Below are 16,804 nucleotides of genomic sequence, written 5' to 3' on the forward strand. Positions count from 1 at the left end.
AAGGAACTGCTGCTTTTTTCACAAAAGTAACCAAATGGAATGGGCTAGTAATTTTTTTCACCTATACTTTATCTTTTTTATTACTAAACATTTAAAAACCTACTTCCTGTTCCTTTTTAGTAAATGTAAACAAAATGTAGTAGTCTCAGTTAAGATTTGTTACCATTGCAGTGAATCCTATCTACCTTTTTAGGAACTGTCATGTTCTGTGGTATCCAGTCTCTCATTTCTCTCTAAAGTACAGATTTCTGTTTTCTATTTTTTTTTAAATATATTTTATTGATTTTTTACAGAGAGGAAGAGAGAGGGATAGAGAGTTAGAAACATTGATCAGCTGCCTCTTGCACACCCCCTACTGGGGATGTGCCCGCAACCAAGGTACATGCCCTTGCCCTTGACCGGAATCGAACCTGGGACCCTTGAGTCCCCAGGCCGACGCTCTATCCACTGAGCCAAACCGGTTTCGGCTCTGTTTTCTATTTTAATTCAAAATAATTTTTAAAAATAAGATATCTTGGTGTCTAAATAACAGTTAAAGAACTTACAACTGTGGTTAAGAAAAACAGACCATTCAGCTGCCCAAAACTGACAACACTTGGTTCATGAGCTGAAGCTATAAGGAGCCTTCTTTTATGACTGCTTTGGGATTTATTCCCTTCTCCGTTGATACCTTGGAGTCTGCACACGTCCTGACCTGGTAGGGGCAGGTTGGAGCCTGCAACCAAGGTACATACCCTTGACCGGAATCGAACCCAAGACTTTTTGGTCTGAAGGCCAACACTCTATCCACTGAGCCAAACCAGCAAGGGCTAAATGTATTTTTTAGTGTGCCTAACGTGGTTTTATTTTTTATTTTTTCATATTCTTTTTTAAAAAATTCTTTATTGTTGAAAGTATTATACATGACCCCATTTCCTTCCCATTGACCTCCTTCAGCCTGCGGGCCCCCGCCCCCCTCCCCCTCAGGCCTTCACAACCCTATTTATTATCTGTGTCCATGGGTTATGCATATATGCATACAAGGTCTTTGGTTGATTACCTCCCTAATTAAATAAGCCCTGGCCCGTGTGGCTCAGTTGGTTGGGCTTTGTCCAATGCACTTGAAGGTTGTCGGTTCAATTCTGGTCAAGGGCATGTGTCCAGGTTTTGGGCTCGATCCTCTGTAGGGGGCGTGCAGGAGGCAGCTGATCCATAGTGCACTCTCACAACATGGTTTCTCCCTCCTCCTCCCCCTCCCTCTCGGTTAAAAATCAATAAAAACTATTCTTTAAAAAATAAAATAAATAAATAAATAAATAAGCACTTATTTAAGGCCACAAAAATAACATGATAATACCTGTAGTAAAGGAGGGATAGATTTTCTGATTAGTGCCATATTTTTAGTACCATATAATGGCATCTTACCAATTTCCATGTTAAGTGTCCAACCGTTTGACCATTCGACTAGCTGCTATGATGTGCATTGACCACTAGGGGGCAGATGCTCCAGCCGGTAGGTTAGTTTGCTGCTGGGGTCCACCCTCTCGCAATCCGGGACCCCTCGGGGGATGTCAGAGAGCCGGTTTCGGCCTATCCCCGCAGGCCAGGCCGAGAGACCCCACTGGTGCATGAATCCGTGTACGGGCCTCTAGTATTTATATACTAGAAACATGTTAGAGTCTTGAATTTTAAAAACTGTCAATTCTGGCTTATGTGTGTTAGGGCACATATCCCTTTTAGAAAATAGCCACAATAAAAGTCCAAGTTCTGCTTTGAAGACCACTTCCTATGTTAAAAGGGGAAATTTTGGTTGTAGTTACTTGCTATTTGAGAAGCAAGAAAATGTCAAGAAATAGGAACTGAATTAAAGGACACACTTTATAGCCTTTGATAATATGGAATCTGTCATATCGGGTTGTCATGATTTCACAGTGTTGAGAAGTTGAGTCCATAAAGTTTTTGTGGTCACATTTGATTTTGGAGATTTCTGGTTGCTGTCTTTTCAAAATTTGAACTACGTAAGAAATACTTTCGTTTTTTCAAAAAAAAAAAAAAAAATGCTTGTATTATTTCTTATCTGGGAGTAGCAATAACATTTCTTGGTAGTCAATATCTTGTGAGCCTAGAGGAAGAATCTGAACTATATATGGAATAGAATAAGGAAGTTGTGGATTGAGAAAGACCTGTTGGTGCTTTTCAACTCTGTAAGGAGTCTCCATTCAGCCTTGCCATTCATAGTGCGACAGTAATGAGTTCTTCATCAGAAACTACTTTATGTTCATTAGTTCTGTTGTATATTGAGTATTTCTGTCTTATAAGCCAAATTTCTTAAATGAATCAAGTAAATATATAAATATAGACATTTTGATACAGTTAAAAATATTAAACTACTACTGTATGCCTAACATTCAGCCTAGGTATGGTTGTGGTATAGAAGAATATGATATGATCATTGCAGTCAAAGAATTATAGTTTTTGTGTGTGTTTTTTGGCGGGGGGTCAGGGGGGGGATGTTTATGACCTTCTAGTCTTTTTTCCAAATGTACCATGCTTTTATATCACTGGAGTGAGTGTACATATAATTTTGTATCTTTTCCTTAACATTATCCTATTTTCTTTGTTGTATAATCTTTATTACTATTATTTTTTAAATTTACTTTTCAATTACAGTTGACATACAATATTATATTAGTTATAGGTGTTTAGCATAGGAGACATTTATATAACTTAAGAAGTGATCGCACCAATAAGTCTAGTACTCATCTGACACCATTTATAGTTATTCCAGTATTAATGACTATGTAGTCAATAATTAATTTTTTTAAATGTCTGCTTATACCTATCATTCAGAAGCTGTGCCATCTATTAACAATTCTGTTTTCCCTGAGGGACTATGCCTTCTCTCCTCTAAAGAGAATTATTTAATGGCCACTTTGTTTTGTTTTGTTCTTGGCTAACTCATAAACTCAGAACAAACTTAGACGTGCAACCATAATGCCTGGTTTGGATCTTACCCAATAGTGAATTTAATTGTTTTTTCCTTGATCCACATTTTATATATATATATATGATGAGTTGATATATGTTCTTGTAAGCTATCTCAAATTCTTTGTGGGTTGAAGGAATGAGTCAGAGTAAAAATAAATATTGGTAAATTACAAACATACAAAAAACTTCTGTTGGTGGTTGGACATTTTTCCAGTGTAATGAATCATATTTTTCACACATAGATTTCCCTCTCTCAATAATTTTCTTAGAATATATTTAAGGAAGTAGGTCAAGGAATTATGGAATACTTTAGTGGTTCTTAGTATTTAATAGTGTATGGTCATTTTTTAACGTGAACAGAAGTGGAGAAGTAAGATTTAGTAGCATATTTTATTTCTTTATTGTAACATGAATTTGAATCATTATTTATAACATTAGCACCCAGAGCTGATATAAAACCACTTACTATTGATTCTTTTGGGAAAAATATTTTTCCCTCAAGCTTCTTGAGTTTCTATTAGATGTCTTTTCCCTTGAATTGTGGGAGAAGATGACAACATTTAGATGGCAGTGATTTTGGACTATATAGATTCTTCTCTGATTCTGTCCTTCCTTTGAATAAAAAATCCCATTTAAAAACATTAAATGGAAAAAATGTTTTTGACAGCGAAGACATTTGGGGTAGAACCTTGTATTCTGATCTTTCTACCCTTTACGTTTCCCATGCAACATCCATTTGCTTTTTAAATTTGGTTTTAGATCTTAGTCTAATAAGATAACTTCAAGCCTTTACCTTGTTATTGTAAGAGAGACACTTATTATTTCTTGGTTATAAGAACTTAAACATTACTAGATGGAAAGTATGGGGAAGTCATATAATCAACATATTTTTTATTTTAAAGGAATAAATGGCTTAAAACAGACTGTACATTTGGGGATTATTTACAAGCAAGTTCTGTCTGTTAATGATGTGACTGATACACTGAGATCTTTCACAACACAGAAGAAAATCCATTTTTAGGTATACTTTATATCAAAGTTAATAGTTGAAAGGGCCTAAATATTTCTGTCACTAATTTTCAAATCACTTAAAAAAAACAAAAACCCAAAACCTCCAGACCAGTAAAAGGCTTTATCAGCCTCTTTACTATTCTTTGCAGTTGACAATTCATGTTAATATTCTCAGAATTTGAGAATTTTAAATTTTATATTGCTCATAGGCAATCTATATTATTTTTGGATGATTAAAGTAGATAACTGATTATATTCTCATTGAAAGGCAGCTTTAGGAGTTTTAGATTTATATCTTCTGATTTAAAAAATGATAAAAATAAAATTCATTATATAGAAAATTACTTTTTAGTCCATTTAACTTTAATCTAGTTTTTTGCAATATACTATAAAGAATATCTGTATATTTAAAGCACTTCATTTAAGTGTTGTTGCTTTTTTTCTTTTTTTTAGAGCCTGTATATGAGAGGAAAAGCAGAAAATTAGGCACAAGATAATTTATACAAACCCTAACATTTTATTACTATTTCATTAGGTAATATTCCATGTGGTCTTCAGAAGTGCTTTATGTTTTATAATCTGTATTATACTCTTTTCTGTAGTCTTGTGCTATATATTGAGAACCTTAAGGTTGTAATTTATAATATCTAGAACTAAAGATTTCATAGAAAGTGATTTTATAAGTAAGGGTTAAAGAATTTATGCTGATTTAACTTAGAGAATAGAATAAGTATGATTTGATTACCCCTTCAAGCATGTAAAGGAATAGATAAGGAAGATACCAAGTTGTTTTTCTGTAATCTTGGCAGATTAAGTTAGAGAAAATGGTTGGTTTTGGTTGATCATAAGGAAGTATTTCTTGACTATGGAAGTTATACAGAGGAATCTGTGCTGAGGGATTCACCTTACACAGAGACTTGGGGAGGAGAGAAGTCACCTTTTTGTTATGTATGGCAAAGTAGCATCTTCAAGACAGTGACTAGATCAGATTGCTAGAAACCCCTACCACTGGGATTCTTTGAAGTTATCCTACTCTCTTTTGATTCATGAGGATACTGTAGAATTTCACATTGTGCCATTGGTTAATAACATAATATCTGTGTGAAAATCTCTTGAAGTTTAGAGATACCGTGAAGGACTTAGTTGGCAGAGGAGAGGGTTTTATTACTGTTTTGATGTGGTTGTTGAGATGTTTGCTTGTAAGTCAGCACTTGATTCTTGCTTACCTGTTGAGACTTTTGATGCTAAATTCTTCAAGGAAAAGCTTCTGAAAGACCAATGTCAGTCTCCTGAGGCCAAGTAACAGTTGGATTATCTGCCTTCCATGACTAGTAAGAACTGAAGATTCCTTTTGAGAAGGCAAATAATGAGTTGGATATGGCGATCTAGCAGGTCTGTTTCTCTTTCTTCCCCCCGTAGGCCTATCAGCAGTCTGATGGGGCAGAAGACATCAGAGATGGAAGGTGTTCCAAACTTGGCAAAGGCCATCATTCTAAGGAGGTAAGCTCTGATTTTGAGCAGGTAGAGCAGGCAGCTCTTCCTGCCTTAATCATATCCTCTTGCTCTTTGGAAAGAGGGATAGAGAGAAAGAGCATTTAAAATGAGGCTGAAGTATCTCCATTAGCTATTATAGGGGGACATTTTTATTAGTCTTTTGATTCTTATTTTTTCTTAGTCCCTCCCCCCTTTTTAAGATTTCTTGATTTTTAAAAAATTTTCTCCACAGAATATTTGCAGTTTAAAAATATGGCTGGTTAGTTATCTGTTGTTTTGGGATAGGAAGGATGAAGAGATTTTTGTTTATTTCCAGTTAATCTCCTGTTGTGGATATTTTGATGAGTAAAATGATAAAGGTTTTTTTTGGATTTGTCCTGAGATCATTTTGAGGTTTGGGTTCACATGGGAACTATTAAACAAGAAACTTGTCTTTTACTGCACTTCAGATGTAATGCAACAGAGGCATAGGTGAATTTTATAGTACTTGAGGTTTTTAGGGATGTGTACCATTCTTGCTCAGATGGGATGTCTTTCCCTCTTTTTCCTCCTTTCTTCTTTCCTTCGCTTTTCCATTTACTTAGTGGCATTCAGGACTTTGAAGAGACGGCTCTTCCCAGCATTTAAAGGTACTTCTCATAGCTTTATAACACTACTAGAGGCCCGGTGCACGAAATTCGTGCACGGGAAGGGGGGGTGTCCCTCAGCCCAACCTGCACCCTCTCCAATCTGGGACATCCCTCTCACAATCCAGGACTGCTGGCTCCCAACTGTTCGCCTGCCTGCCTTCCTGATTGCCCTAACCACTTCTGCCTGACAGCCTGATCACCCCCTAACCACTCCCCTGCCAGCCTGATTGTTGCCTAACTGCTCCCCTGCCAGCCTATTTGCCCCTAACTGCCCTCCCCTGCAGGCCTGGTCACCCCTAACTGCCCTCCCCTGCAGGCCTGGTCACCCCTAACTGCCCTTCCCTGCAGGCCTGGTCCCCCCCAACTGCTCTCCCCTGCAGGCCTGGGTCCCCAACTGCCCTTCCCTGCAGGCCCAGTCGCCCCCAACTTCCCTCCTCTGCCAGCCTGGTCACCCCTAACTGCCCTCCCCTGCAGGCTTGATCGCCCCCAACTGCCCTTCCCTGCTGGCCATCTTGTGGCAGCATTCTTGTGTCCACATGGGGGCAGCCATGTTGTGTGTTGGAGTGGTGGTTAATTTGCATATTACTCTTTTATTAGATAGGATAGAGGCCTGGTGCACGGGTGGGAGCCAGCTGGTTTGCCCTGAAGGGTGTACTGGATCAGGGTGGGGGTTCCCTTGGGGAGGCCTGGGCGAGGGGCCTGTGGTGGTTTGCAGGCTGGCCACACTCCCTGGCGACCCAAGCGGAGGCCCTGGTATCTGGGATTTATTTATCTTCTGTAATTGAAACTTTGTATCCTTGAGCGGAGCCAAGCCTCCTGCTCGCTCCATGGCTGCAGCCATTTTTGTTGGGATTTATTTATCTTCTATAATTGAAACTTTGTAGCCTTGAGTGGAGGCTTGGGCTGGCCAGGGTGTGCGAAAAGCTTGGCTTCCTCCATTGCCGGGGAAACCCAAGCCTCCTGCTCTCTCAGTGGCTGCAGCCATCTTGGTTGGGTTAGTTTGCATACTCGCTCCTGATTGGCTGGTGGGCGTGGCTGGTGGGAGTGGCGGAGTGATGGTTACTTTACATATTACTCTTTTATTAGATAGGATAACATCTCATGTGAGTTAGGCCTTGAGAAAATGGAGTCCTTTGACAACGTCGTTGTGCTGAGTAATGTAAGTATTGTCAGAAATACTTACAAGATCACAATTGATCTTGGTGGTTAACTCACAGTTTAAAAGATTAAATACTAGTGTTTAGAGCCACAGTACAGATAAAGAAAATATGAAATATGTTACAACATAGACAATTTTTTGACAAGGTACTTGCTGGAGGTGTTAGATTGGAGAGAAAAATAATGTCAGAAAATCATCTAGAATAACAGACACAAACTACAAAAAACATATATAATGACTCAAATGTTATATGTTATTTTTTGTTCAGACGTTTAGAATGGATGTTTCCCTAGATGAGTAGCTCCTTTGGTGGACTTACAGCTGCAAAGTTGGAGGAAAGGGGGAAGGGGAAAGGGGAAAGGAAATGGAGGATTATGTGTGGATGGTTTTACTGGGCCAGGCCCAGGAGTGGTGTCTATCTATCTATCTATCTATCTATCTATCTATCTATCTATCTATCTATATCTATCTATCTATCTCTATATATATCATTGTAAGGATTTTTTTTTAAAATGTGACAAGGTTTTGTGCAATCACTATCTGACTTTACCCTGGTTACTATTTTGAGAATATAAAGGAGCAAAGGCTAGAGCAGAGACACTGGTCAGGAGATAATTGTAATAATTCAGGCAAGAGATGGATGTGATGGGGTGGTAAAAAGTGGTCAGATTTTAGGTTTATTTTGAAGGTAAAACAGACAGTTTGCTGATAGACTGGATATGTTATGTGGGGGAAAGAGAAGAGCTAAAGGATAGCTGAAGATTTTTGCCTGAGTAAGAAGATTATGGGAAAGAACAGGTTTGGGAGAGACTATCAGTTCAGTTTTGGCTTTGTTGACATGTTAGCGGCATCACATTGTAAATGGTTTTGTATTTTCTATTTTCAGGTGCAGCAATATTCCGCACCCTTCCATTCAGTTCTAGGCACTATCCCGTGTCAGTACATATAGATATAATGCATTCCTCTTAACGTTACCTTTTGTGGTTATGTTTGAAAACCGTGTGTTGAGGCACTATTTTATACTCTTCACAAGTAATAACTCACTTAATCCTAATATCATCTCTGATATGCTGCCATTATTTGTCAGTTATAAATAAGTAAACTGAGGCCCAGAGAGGTTAATATACCTGAGGTAATATAACTTGGAAGTAGCAAAGTCACTGCATTGTGTTCCATTGTATGACTATCATAATTCACTTCACCAACCAACTATTGACAAATTTAGGGCTAGTTCCAACTTGGGAGTTATTATATAAGAACATCCTTTTTCATATCTTTGGGCATTGGTGTGTTTCTGTAGGATAAATAAGAATGGTAGTATTGCGTCAAAGGATATATATATTGCTTATTTTAACAGATATCACCAACATGACCTTCAAACGAATATCAATTTATCCTCCCAGGATGCCTATCTTTTTTTTCTTATTTTAAATCTCCAATCTAGTAACATTTCCCCTCATTTCCCTATACATTTTAATGATGAATCATAATACCTTGTTTGTAATAGTTCTAAGTAGTCTGATTGAATCCTGTGCTATATGTTGAATTTATAGCAATTGCCGGAGGACATAAAGAATGAGTATTCAAGCCAAGGAAAGTGTGAATGGGAGCACATTGTGTTTGGACTGGGGTGGAGTGGGATTGTGCACACAATAAATTCAGGTCACTGACTCCTCCCCAAAGATAACCAATAGCCTGACTTCTAACACATTCGTTTTAGATTTACATTTTTTGCTTGTTTCTTTCCCTTAATATCCTGTTTGTGAGATTAGTTCATGATGTGGTGTATAGCAATAATTTGTTCATCTTTGTTGTGCAGTATTCTAGTACTTGAATATTTATCCATTCTGCTATTGAATAATCCAGGTTTGGATTATTACAAATAGTACTACTTTGAGCATTGTTTTAAATGTCCTTTGGTGGACACATGTATGCACTTCTTAGCAAATGAACTTGTTTTGTCAGAGGGTTGGCACATACTTAACTTTCTGAAATCTTGCCAGTTGTCAAATTGGGTGTACCAATTTTTTGCTCCCACCAGCAGTATATTCACGTTCCAATTGCCCCACACCCTTATCTGATGTATTGTGTTTTTCATTTGAACTATTCTGACGGGTATGTAATGGTGTTGCATTTGGTTTTAAAATGCATTTCCATTATGAATAAAGTTGGGTCCGTATTTTACTTGGCATCTTGATACCTTTGAGTTGAAGTACTAGTAACTGGTTCTTTCCATAAGTACTCTATACACGTGTTTGTTTGTTTCACAAGTAAAAATTTAAGGTATACTCCAGTATATAAAACAGATTAAAAAGAGTATTTCTTGAGAGGCAGTATTATAGCCTGGTAAATAAAAACAGAGTCTGGACCCAGACTCCTCCATTAGGAATCTTAGTTTTGCCACTTATTAGCTGTGTGACTTTAGGCAAGTTACTTAACTCCTATTTGCTTCAGTTACCTCATTTTTAAAAGGAATGTAATAATACTTTCATCATAAGGTTAATGTCAGGCTCAAATAAGTTAGTTTGTATAAAATACATAGAACAGTGCATGGTACATAATATAATGAGTACTAATGTTAGCTGTTAGTGATGACATAAATTTATTTTATGAATTGATACGAAGTTAACTGACAAGAACAATCAAGGTTTACTGTAGGACACAAATTTGAAATTGAAGGTTTTAGGTGATAGTTGTGGTTTTATTTTAGCCTCAGCCTCCAGGGTTTTTTTTTTGTTTCTTCATAATACCAAGAAAATCTTAAGTATGCTCAATTAAAAATAGATAAGGTTTACCCAGTAGTTTTGGGATTAAGATTTCAGATCAGTTTAATTGACAAGTAGTAGAAAATGTTTATTTTGAAATTGTTATTGAATATCTCAATTTGTTGGATTTCCTGTTTTTAAATAAAAAGCGGAGAAGTTGCACTAAAAATAATGGTTTTGGTACATATTGCGCTATCACAACACATCTGCATTACAAGCTTGCTTTTTATTGCTCGCAGCCACAGGACGCGTAGCACATGTTCTCAGCCCTTGCCTGGCACAATCAAGTGTGCACCATGGGAACTACAGTGTGTGTTTATTCTCAGGTGTAAATTTAATGAGCCAACGTAGAGGCTTCATTAGGAACAAAAGTCAGAGCTACACTTTTCCAAATTAGTGACATATTTTCAAAATATTCAAACAAAGGTGGCAAGTAAAACTATACAAACCAACACGAGTTTAGCGACAGCACACGCTATGTGTTGTTTGGTGTCTGATGTGTTAACATTAGGCATATGAAAACATTTGTGTGTGTGCTGTGATCGTTCATAGTAGTTAATGCTACAGCCTTCTGATGCGGCCACAGGCTGTTGCTTCCAGTCTTGCCTGTTTGCAGGTGGCCAACCCTTACACCAAGAGAGCATGTCCAATTAATATTAGGCCTTCAAACAGACTTAAATGAGTATCTATCTTTTTTTAAAATACATTCTTATTGCTTTCAGAAAGGAAGGGGGAAAGAGAGAGAGAGAAACATCAATGATGAGAGAGAATCATTGATCAGCTGCCTCCTGCACGCCCCCTACTGAGGATCTAGCCCACAACCCGGGCATGTGCCCTTGACTAGAGTCGAACCGAGACCCTTCAGTCCCCAGGCCGACGTTCTATCTCCTGAGCCAAACCAGCCTGGGCTGAGTATCTGTCTTTACAAGCTCCGCTAGCACCAGTTTTGTTTCTTCCAGGAGACTATCTCCCACTGCTTCTTAGTCAGTATGGGCTCCACCAGGCTGGCCAGTCTCCCCTCTGTCTTACCAACAACGTGATTTCATGTTCCCGTCTCTGTGGTAACAGTGCCCAGTACTCTCATCACCATCTGTCTTTAGTGCTGTAGTTTCTTTGTGGTCCTGCTTGAACTCCACCTCCTATCAGAATCAGTCCTCTCTATTGCCACTCTTTCCTGTGAAATCCTGTCCCAACATTCTAAAACTTTTTTAAAAGACTTTTTTTCTAGTAAAAAATGTACATATATACATATATATGTATGTATGTGTATGTATATCATAAAGTTGTACTCTGTGAGTAGTACTACAAATCAGTGCCACTCACAAACTCCATCAGCAGAGGGAGCTAAATAAAAGAAGACAAGTCCCTGAAATTAAGACCTGAAGGAGAAAAAGTACTTACAAACAATGACTTTTTCACATATGGCTCAGTAGGGAAAAAGAGCTTGAATAATGTTAGAAATCAGTGATTTGGGCCCTGATCCCAGGTTAAAACTTCTTTGAGGTGATTTGTAAAGTGTTGTTGAAAGACTTAATTTTATATCATGTTAAAAACCTATTTAGGGGGATGACCTGATAAACGGATATTAGGAAAAGCAATCTGGTGTTTAATTTTTTAAAACCCAATTTATCCCCCCTCTGAAAGTTTTATTTGTTAGGGATGATAAAATGAGGTTACTAGCTTTGTGAAGAATTCCATATGGAACACTGAGCCCTAAAGTTGCTAAGGATTATAGATAACCCATTCCAAGATTTTAAGATGGAATTTTCAAGCAAATTTCTTCTATTTTGTTTTGATTAAGTGTATGTATCTTAATTTCAGTTAGCAGACTTGAAGAAAGAGAAGCAGAACTGAAGAAGGAATATAATGCATTACATCAAAGACACACTGAGGTGGGTTTCTGGGTTTTTCTTATATGCTAATATTGGGATAAAAAAATAACCTTAGAAATTATGTCTGAATTTTTCTTTGAAAATCAGTTAGTATATTTCTTGGGGATTTATTTTAAGAACACATTAAATTTCGTAACATTTGCCTAATTACCAAATGTTGACTTTTAATTTTTTTAAATTTGAAATTACCTTTTCATTTGATGAATTAGTGTGCCTCTAATAGTTGTTTCTTTGGTTGACCAAGTAAAAGCTTCTGTGTGCATAATAAAAAGTATACACACCGCTAATATGAGAGAGAATTGATTTAATTTATTCTATTAACCGTTGAGAAATGATGGATTGGTAAATTATGTGTAGGAGTCTCTACAGTTATAATCCAGTGCAAAGGACTTATTTGCATTAAGCTTATAACAAATAACATAAACACAAATTATAATGTATTAAATGGAAATAACTCTAAAACAGGTTTTCTGCATGAAATATAGCACTTATATATTTAAAGTTACAATTTTAATAACTTGTAGTATTTTAAAGGAATAACCCCAGCACATAATCTCTCCAAAGCAAATTAGGAAATGTACTTGAGGTTGTTGTTTTTTTTTTATAACCTTCTTTTTATGATTGTCAGGCTTTTGTTTGTATCTCCTTAATGTGAAAATCATTTCTGGTGTATCATGATCAGTCTGAGGGTCACATATCTAAACATGCAGAATTTTCATATTTGTTTAAGGAAAAAATAAGAATTTCTCTTTTTCCCTTTCTAGTCCAACCTCTCCCATGATACAGATGGTTCCAGTCTCCCGCTTCCATTTTCTTTCACCAGTTTGTGTAATTCCAATCCTGCCTCTGGTAGAGACTATCGATTGTTGTTTTAGAAGATAAAACCCACTGCACTCAGTTTCATTTACTTTGGGATAATGTGCTTAACGCTCTCTTGGAGAGGGGTTTGAATTTCTTCCTGGCACATAAGGTTGGATTATTACTATCTTAGCTTATGTAGCCACACACGAAGCATGAGGTGTCACAGAATTGGAATTCAGTGGCAGAAGGAAAAGACTGGCCACAGGAGGATGGAACCTTAGAGCTCCGGGAAGACAAGAACAGCTTCCCAGCAGCCTTTTCGGTATGAAAAAAATGTCCACATTTTAATGAGATGGCACTTGATGGATATCAAGACTGTTAAAAAACAATTGATTGGTAAAGGCCTATTGTTAGTTCTTTTTATTTTATTTTTAATATATTTTATTGATTTTTTACAGAGAGGAAGAGAGAGTGATAGAGAGTTAGAAACATCGATGAGAGAGAAACATCGATCAGCTGCCTCATGCACACCCCCTACTGGGGATGTGCCTGCAACCAAGGTACATGCCCTTGACCGGAATCGAACCTGGGACCCTTGAGTCTGCAGGCCGACGCTCTATCCACTGAGCCAAACCGGTTTCGGCTGTTAGTTCTTTTTAAATTTTATGTTGTTAAACCTCACCTGAGGATATTTTTTCATTGATTTTTAGAGAGAGTGGAAGGGAGGGGGAGAGACAGAGAGAGAGCAACAACGATGTGAGAGAGACACATGGATGTGAGAGAGGCACATGGATTGGTTGCTTCCCACATATCCCAACTAGGGCCTGGATGGAGCCTACAAATGAGGTATATGCCCTTGACCTGAATTGAACCTGGGATCCTTCAGTCCATGGGCTGACACTCTATTCACTGAGCCAAACCAGCTAGGGCTGTTGGTGCTTTTTACATCATTCATTTCAGTGACTGAACAATGCCTGTATGTAGTGCTTATCAATGCCGTAATTATAAGCAGGAATATGTTTATGTACCAGAAGTAATTGATAGTGATGAATAATCCTTTTGGTATTTTCCATTGAAGTTCTAACCTTTGTAATAATGGATGATTATTAAATTAGGATGTGTTAAATTGAAGCATGCTTAAAATACATGCATTCTTAAAAAATCACTGTAAAGTGAAATTTCATATTTTTTTCTCACATATTTATTTAATAAAAGTGATGTTGCTACAGAAAAACCTGACACCTTGAAATAAAAAGCTATAATAATTTTTCTGTCCTCTTCCTTCAGAGAAGGACAGTCCAGGAAGAAAAAAGATCTCAGGAGAAATCTTAAATACCAGTTCAGAGAGCTGCCCGGGCAGTGAGCAAGGCTGATTCCCCATGAAGCAGGGCAGCTCTTTTCACCGGCCCCTCCCTCTGGCACAAGCAGCTTCTGTCCTCTGCCCTGATACTAGTAGGCGCTTTATTTTGCTCTGCTTCTAGGAAGGTTTATGTAACACAGAGGTAGCTGCTTTGAAATGGGGACTTGTTCCACTCTAGTCCCCATTTTTCTGTGTTGATACATCTGTAGGAGAAATATCATTCAATTAGCAATTATAAATAGCTACCCAATATTAATGAACCAGGTGTCCTTTAAAGGTAAATTCTGGAAACCTTCAGGGAAAGGATGTAACCTCCTTTTTTTCATGATTATTACCAACTGAGGTAAGCTTTCAAAACAGGCACAAAAATGTTTAAATATCACTTTTTGCTGCTTAGAGGAAATCTATGGCTTTTTTGGTGAGTGAATAACTTGTTCTGTAGTCAAATCCAAAATTTTGTACACATTACTGAATTTGTTTAAAAGAACACATGCTTAATGAAGAGGGCAGTGTAGGAAATATAAACATCAAGTAATTGTGAGGCACTTGACCACATGTGTGTGATTTGATATTTATGCTATTTTGTTGTATTGACAGCAAGCTTCAAAACTTCATATGTCAAATTTTCTGAAGGTGTTAAACATCATAGATATTTTTACGCTTAAAAAATGTCGAATTTTGTGCCAAAAAGAGAGTATTTGCGGGAAGTTTTAATTCATTATTTTGAAGAAAAAGTTACCGTATACTTTGGGAAGCTTATGGTGAACATGCTTCATCTCAAGATACTTGTGAACGCTGGTTTAAATGCTTTAAAAGTGATGATTTTGATGTGAAAGACAAAGAACATCCAGGTCAACCGAAAAATTTTGAAGACCAACAATTACAAGCATTATTGGATTAAGATTCGTGTCAAACTCAAAAACAACTTGCAGAAAGATTAAACGTCGCTCAGCAAATAATTTGCGATCGTTTACAAGCAATGGGAAAGATTTTATTGATTTTTTTACAGAGAGGAAGAGAGAGGGATAGAGAGTTAGAAACTTCGATGAGAGAGAAACATCTATCAGCTGCCTCCTGCACACCCCCCACCGGGGATGTGCCCGCAACCAAGGTACATGCCCTTGACCGGAATCGAACCCGGGACCCTTGAGTCCGCAGGCCGACGCTCTATCCACTGAGCCAAACCGGTTTCGGCGGGAAAGATTTTAAAGGAAGAAAAATGGGTGCCACATCAACTAAACGAAAGACAAATGGAAAACCAAGAAGTCAATCAGTAAAATGTTGCTTCAACGGCACGAAAGAAAGTCTTTTTTGAATCAAATTGTGGCTGGCGATGAAAAGTGATTTATTTTGAGAATCCCAAACGCACAAAATCATGGGTTGATCCCATCAACAACGACTGCAAGGCCAAATTGCTTCAGAAAGAAGACAATGCTCTGCATTTGGTGGAATCAGGAAGGTGTGGTGTATTATGCGCTTCTAAAACCAGGTGAAACCATCAATACTGATCGCTACCGACAACAAATAATCAATGTGAACCACGCTTTGATCGTGAAACAACCAGAATGGGCCAGAAGACACGGCAAAGTAATTTTGCTTCATGATGACGCACCACCACACACTTCAAAACAAGTTAAAGACATGTTAAAAGATCTTGCCTGGAAGTATTAACCCACCCGCTGTATTCACCAGACCTTGCTCCTTCAGATTACCACTTGTTCCGATAGATGGCACATGCACTTTCTGAGCAGCACTTCAAAACGTACGAAGAAGTGGAAAATTGGGTCTCTGAATGGTTTGCCTCAAAACAAGAAAAGTTCTATTGGGACGGTATCCACAAATTACCTGAAAGATGGGGGAAATGTGTAGCTAGCGAAGGACATTACTTTGAATAAAGCACTTTTGATGTTTCTCTTGAAATTATCGTGTTTTCTTTGATTATAAAATCCACATTATTAACTGGTACACCTAGTACTCTTAGTATTATTCACCGAAAACTTGAACCCTGGTCTTACATCAGGGAGTGTTTAAATGCATTCTCACTTTATCCTCTAACCAAACCCATTTTACACATTGAAGTTTAGAAAGAGAATATGATTTGTCCCAAACCCCATGCTAGGATGTGACTGGATTTGAACCTAGGCTGTCTGATTCCATTGCCTGAATTTTCAGTAACGCTTTTAGGTTGTGGAATAAATGGATGTTAAATGCACTAGAAATTTTTCTGTGACTCTTTGCTTTATGATATCTCAACAACTTTAAGAAGAGTGACTCTGCAGATATAGATATATGATTCTTGGGCTGCGTATGGAAAGATTCAAGGTCAACATGACGAAAGAGATCCATGCTACTCTTTCCAAAACCTCACTATTGCCTTGCTTTTCCATTTTAGTTAAAGCTGATCGTCCACCTCTGCTGTGAAGATTTTTCCAGGTGGGAGGGGATTGGGATTTTCCAGACAGTGTGTTTGGAATCTTTCTTCATGACTCTAGCTTTGGGTTTTGGAATTGACACCTGACTCTGCGTGAATAAGTGAGCATACCTGAGATCAGGAGGGATGGGCTGGTGGACCCAGTAGTAGCTTGCCTAAGCATATCCCATTTTCCTCTTACCTCTTCTATCTAGCACCACTGATCTAGCCCTCCCACTCATGATTTTTAAAGACCAGTGCTACATTGTGAAGCCCTATAATTAAAATTTATTTTTTTATTGTATAATTTGTTTTT

General features: G+C 37.8%; 2 protein-coding genes across 5 annotated transcripts in view; one reads left to right on the plus strand and one right to left on the minus strand.

The window, feature by feature from the left end:
- The window catches only part of LUC7L3 (LUC7 like 3 pre-mRNA splicing factor), a 263,776-nt gene that overhangs the window by 25,008 nt on the left and 221,964 nt on the right, over window positions 1-16,804 (minus strand). The window lies entirely within an intron of this gene.
- SPAG9 (sperm associated antigen 9) overlaps window positions 1-16,804 on the plus strand; it is a 109,464-nt gene that overhangs the window by 24,209 nt on the left and 68,451 nt on the right. For all 4 annotated transcript variants that reach the window (XM_054709873.1, XM_054709874.1, XM_054709875.1 and 1 more), the window contains exon 3: window positions 11,847-11,917. In XM_054709873.1, coding sequence (XP_054565848.1) covers window positions 11,847-11,917 — 71 coding nt within the window. The remainder of the gene's footprint in view (window positions 1-11,846; window positions 11,918-16,804) is intronic.

This window comes from Eptesicus fuscus, chromosome 20 (assembly GCF_027574615.1).
Source record: "Eptesicus fuscus isolate TK198812 chromosome 20, DD_ASM_mEF_20220401, whole genome shotgun sequence".
In the NCBI taxonomy this organism is placed as follows: domain Eukaryota; kingdom Metazoa; phylum Chordata; class Mammalia; order Chiroptera; family Vespertilionidae; genus Eptesicus; species Eptesicus fuscus.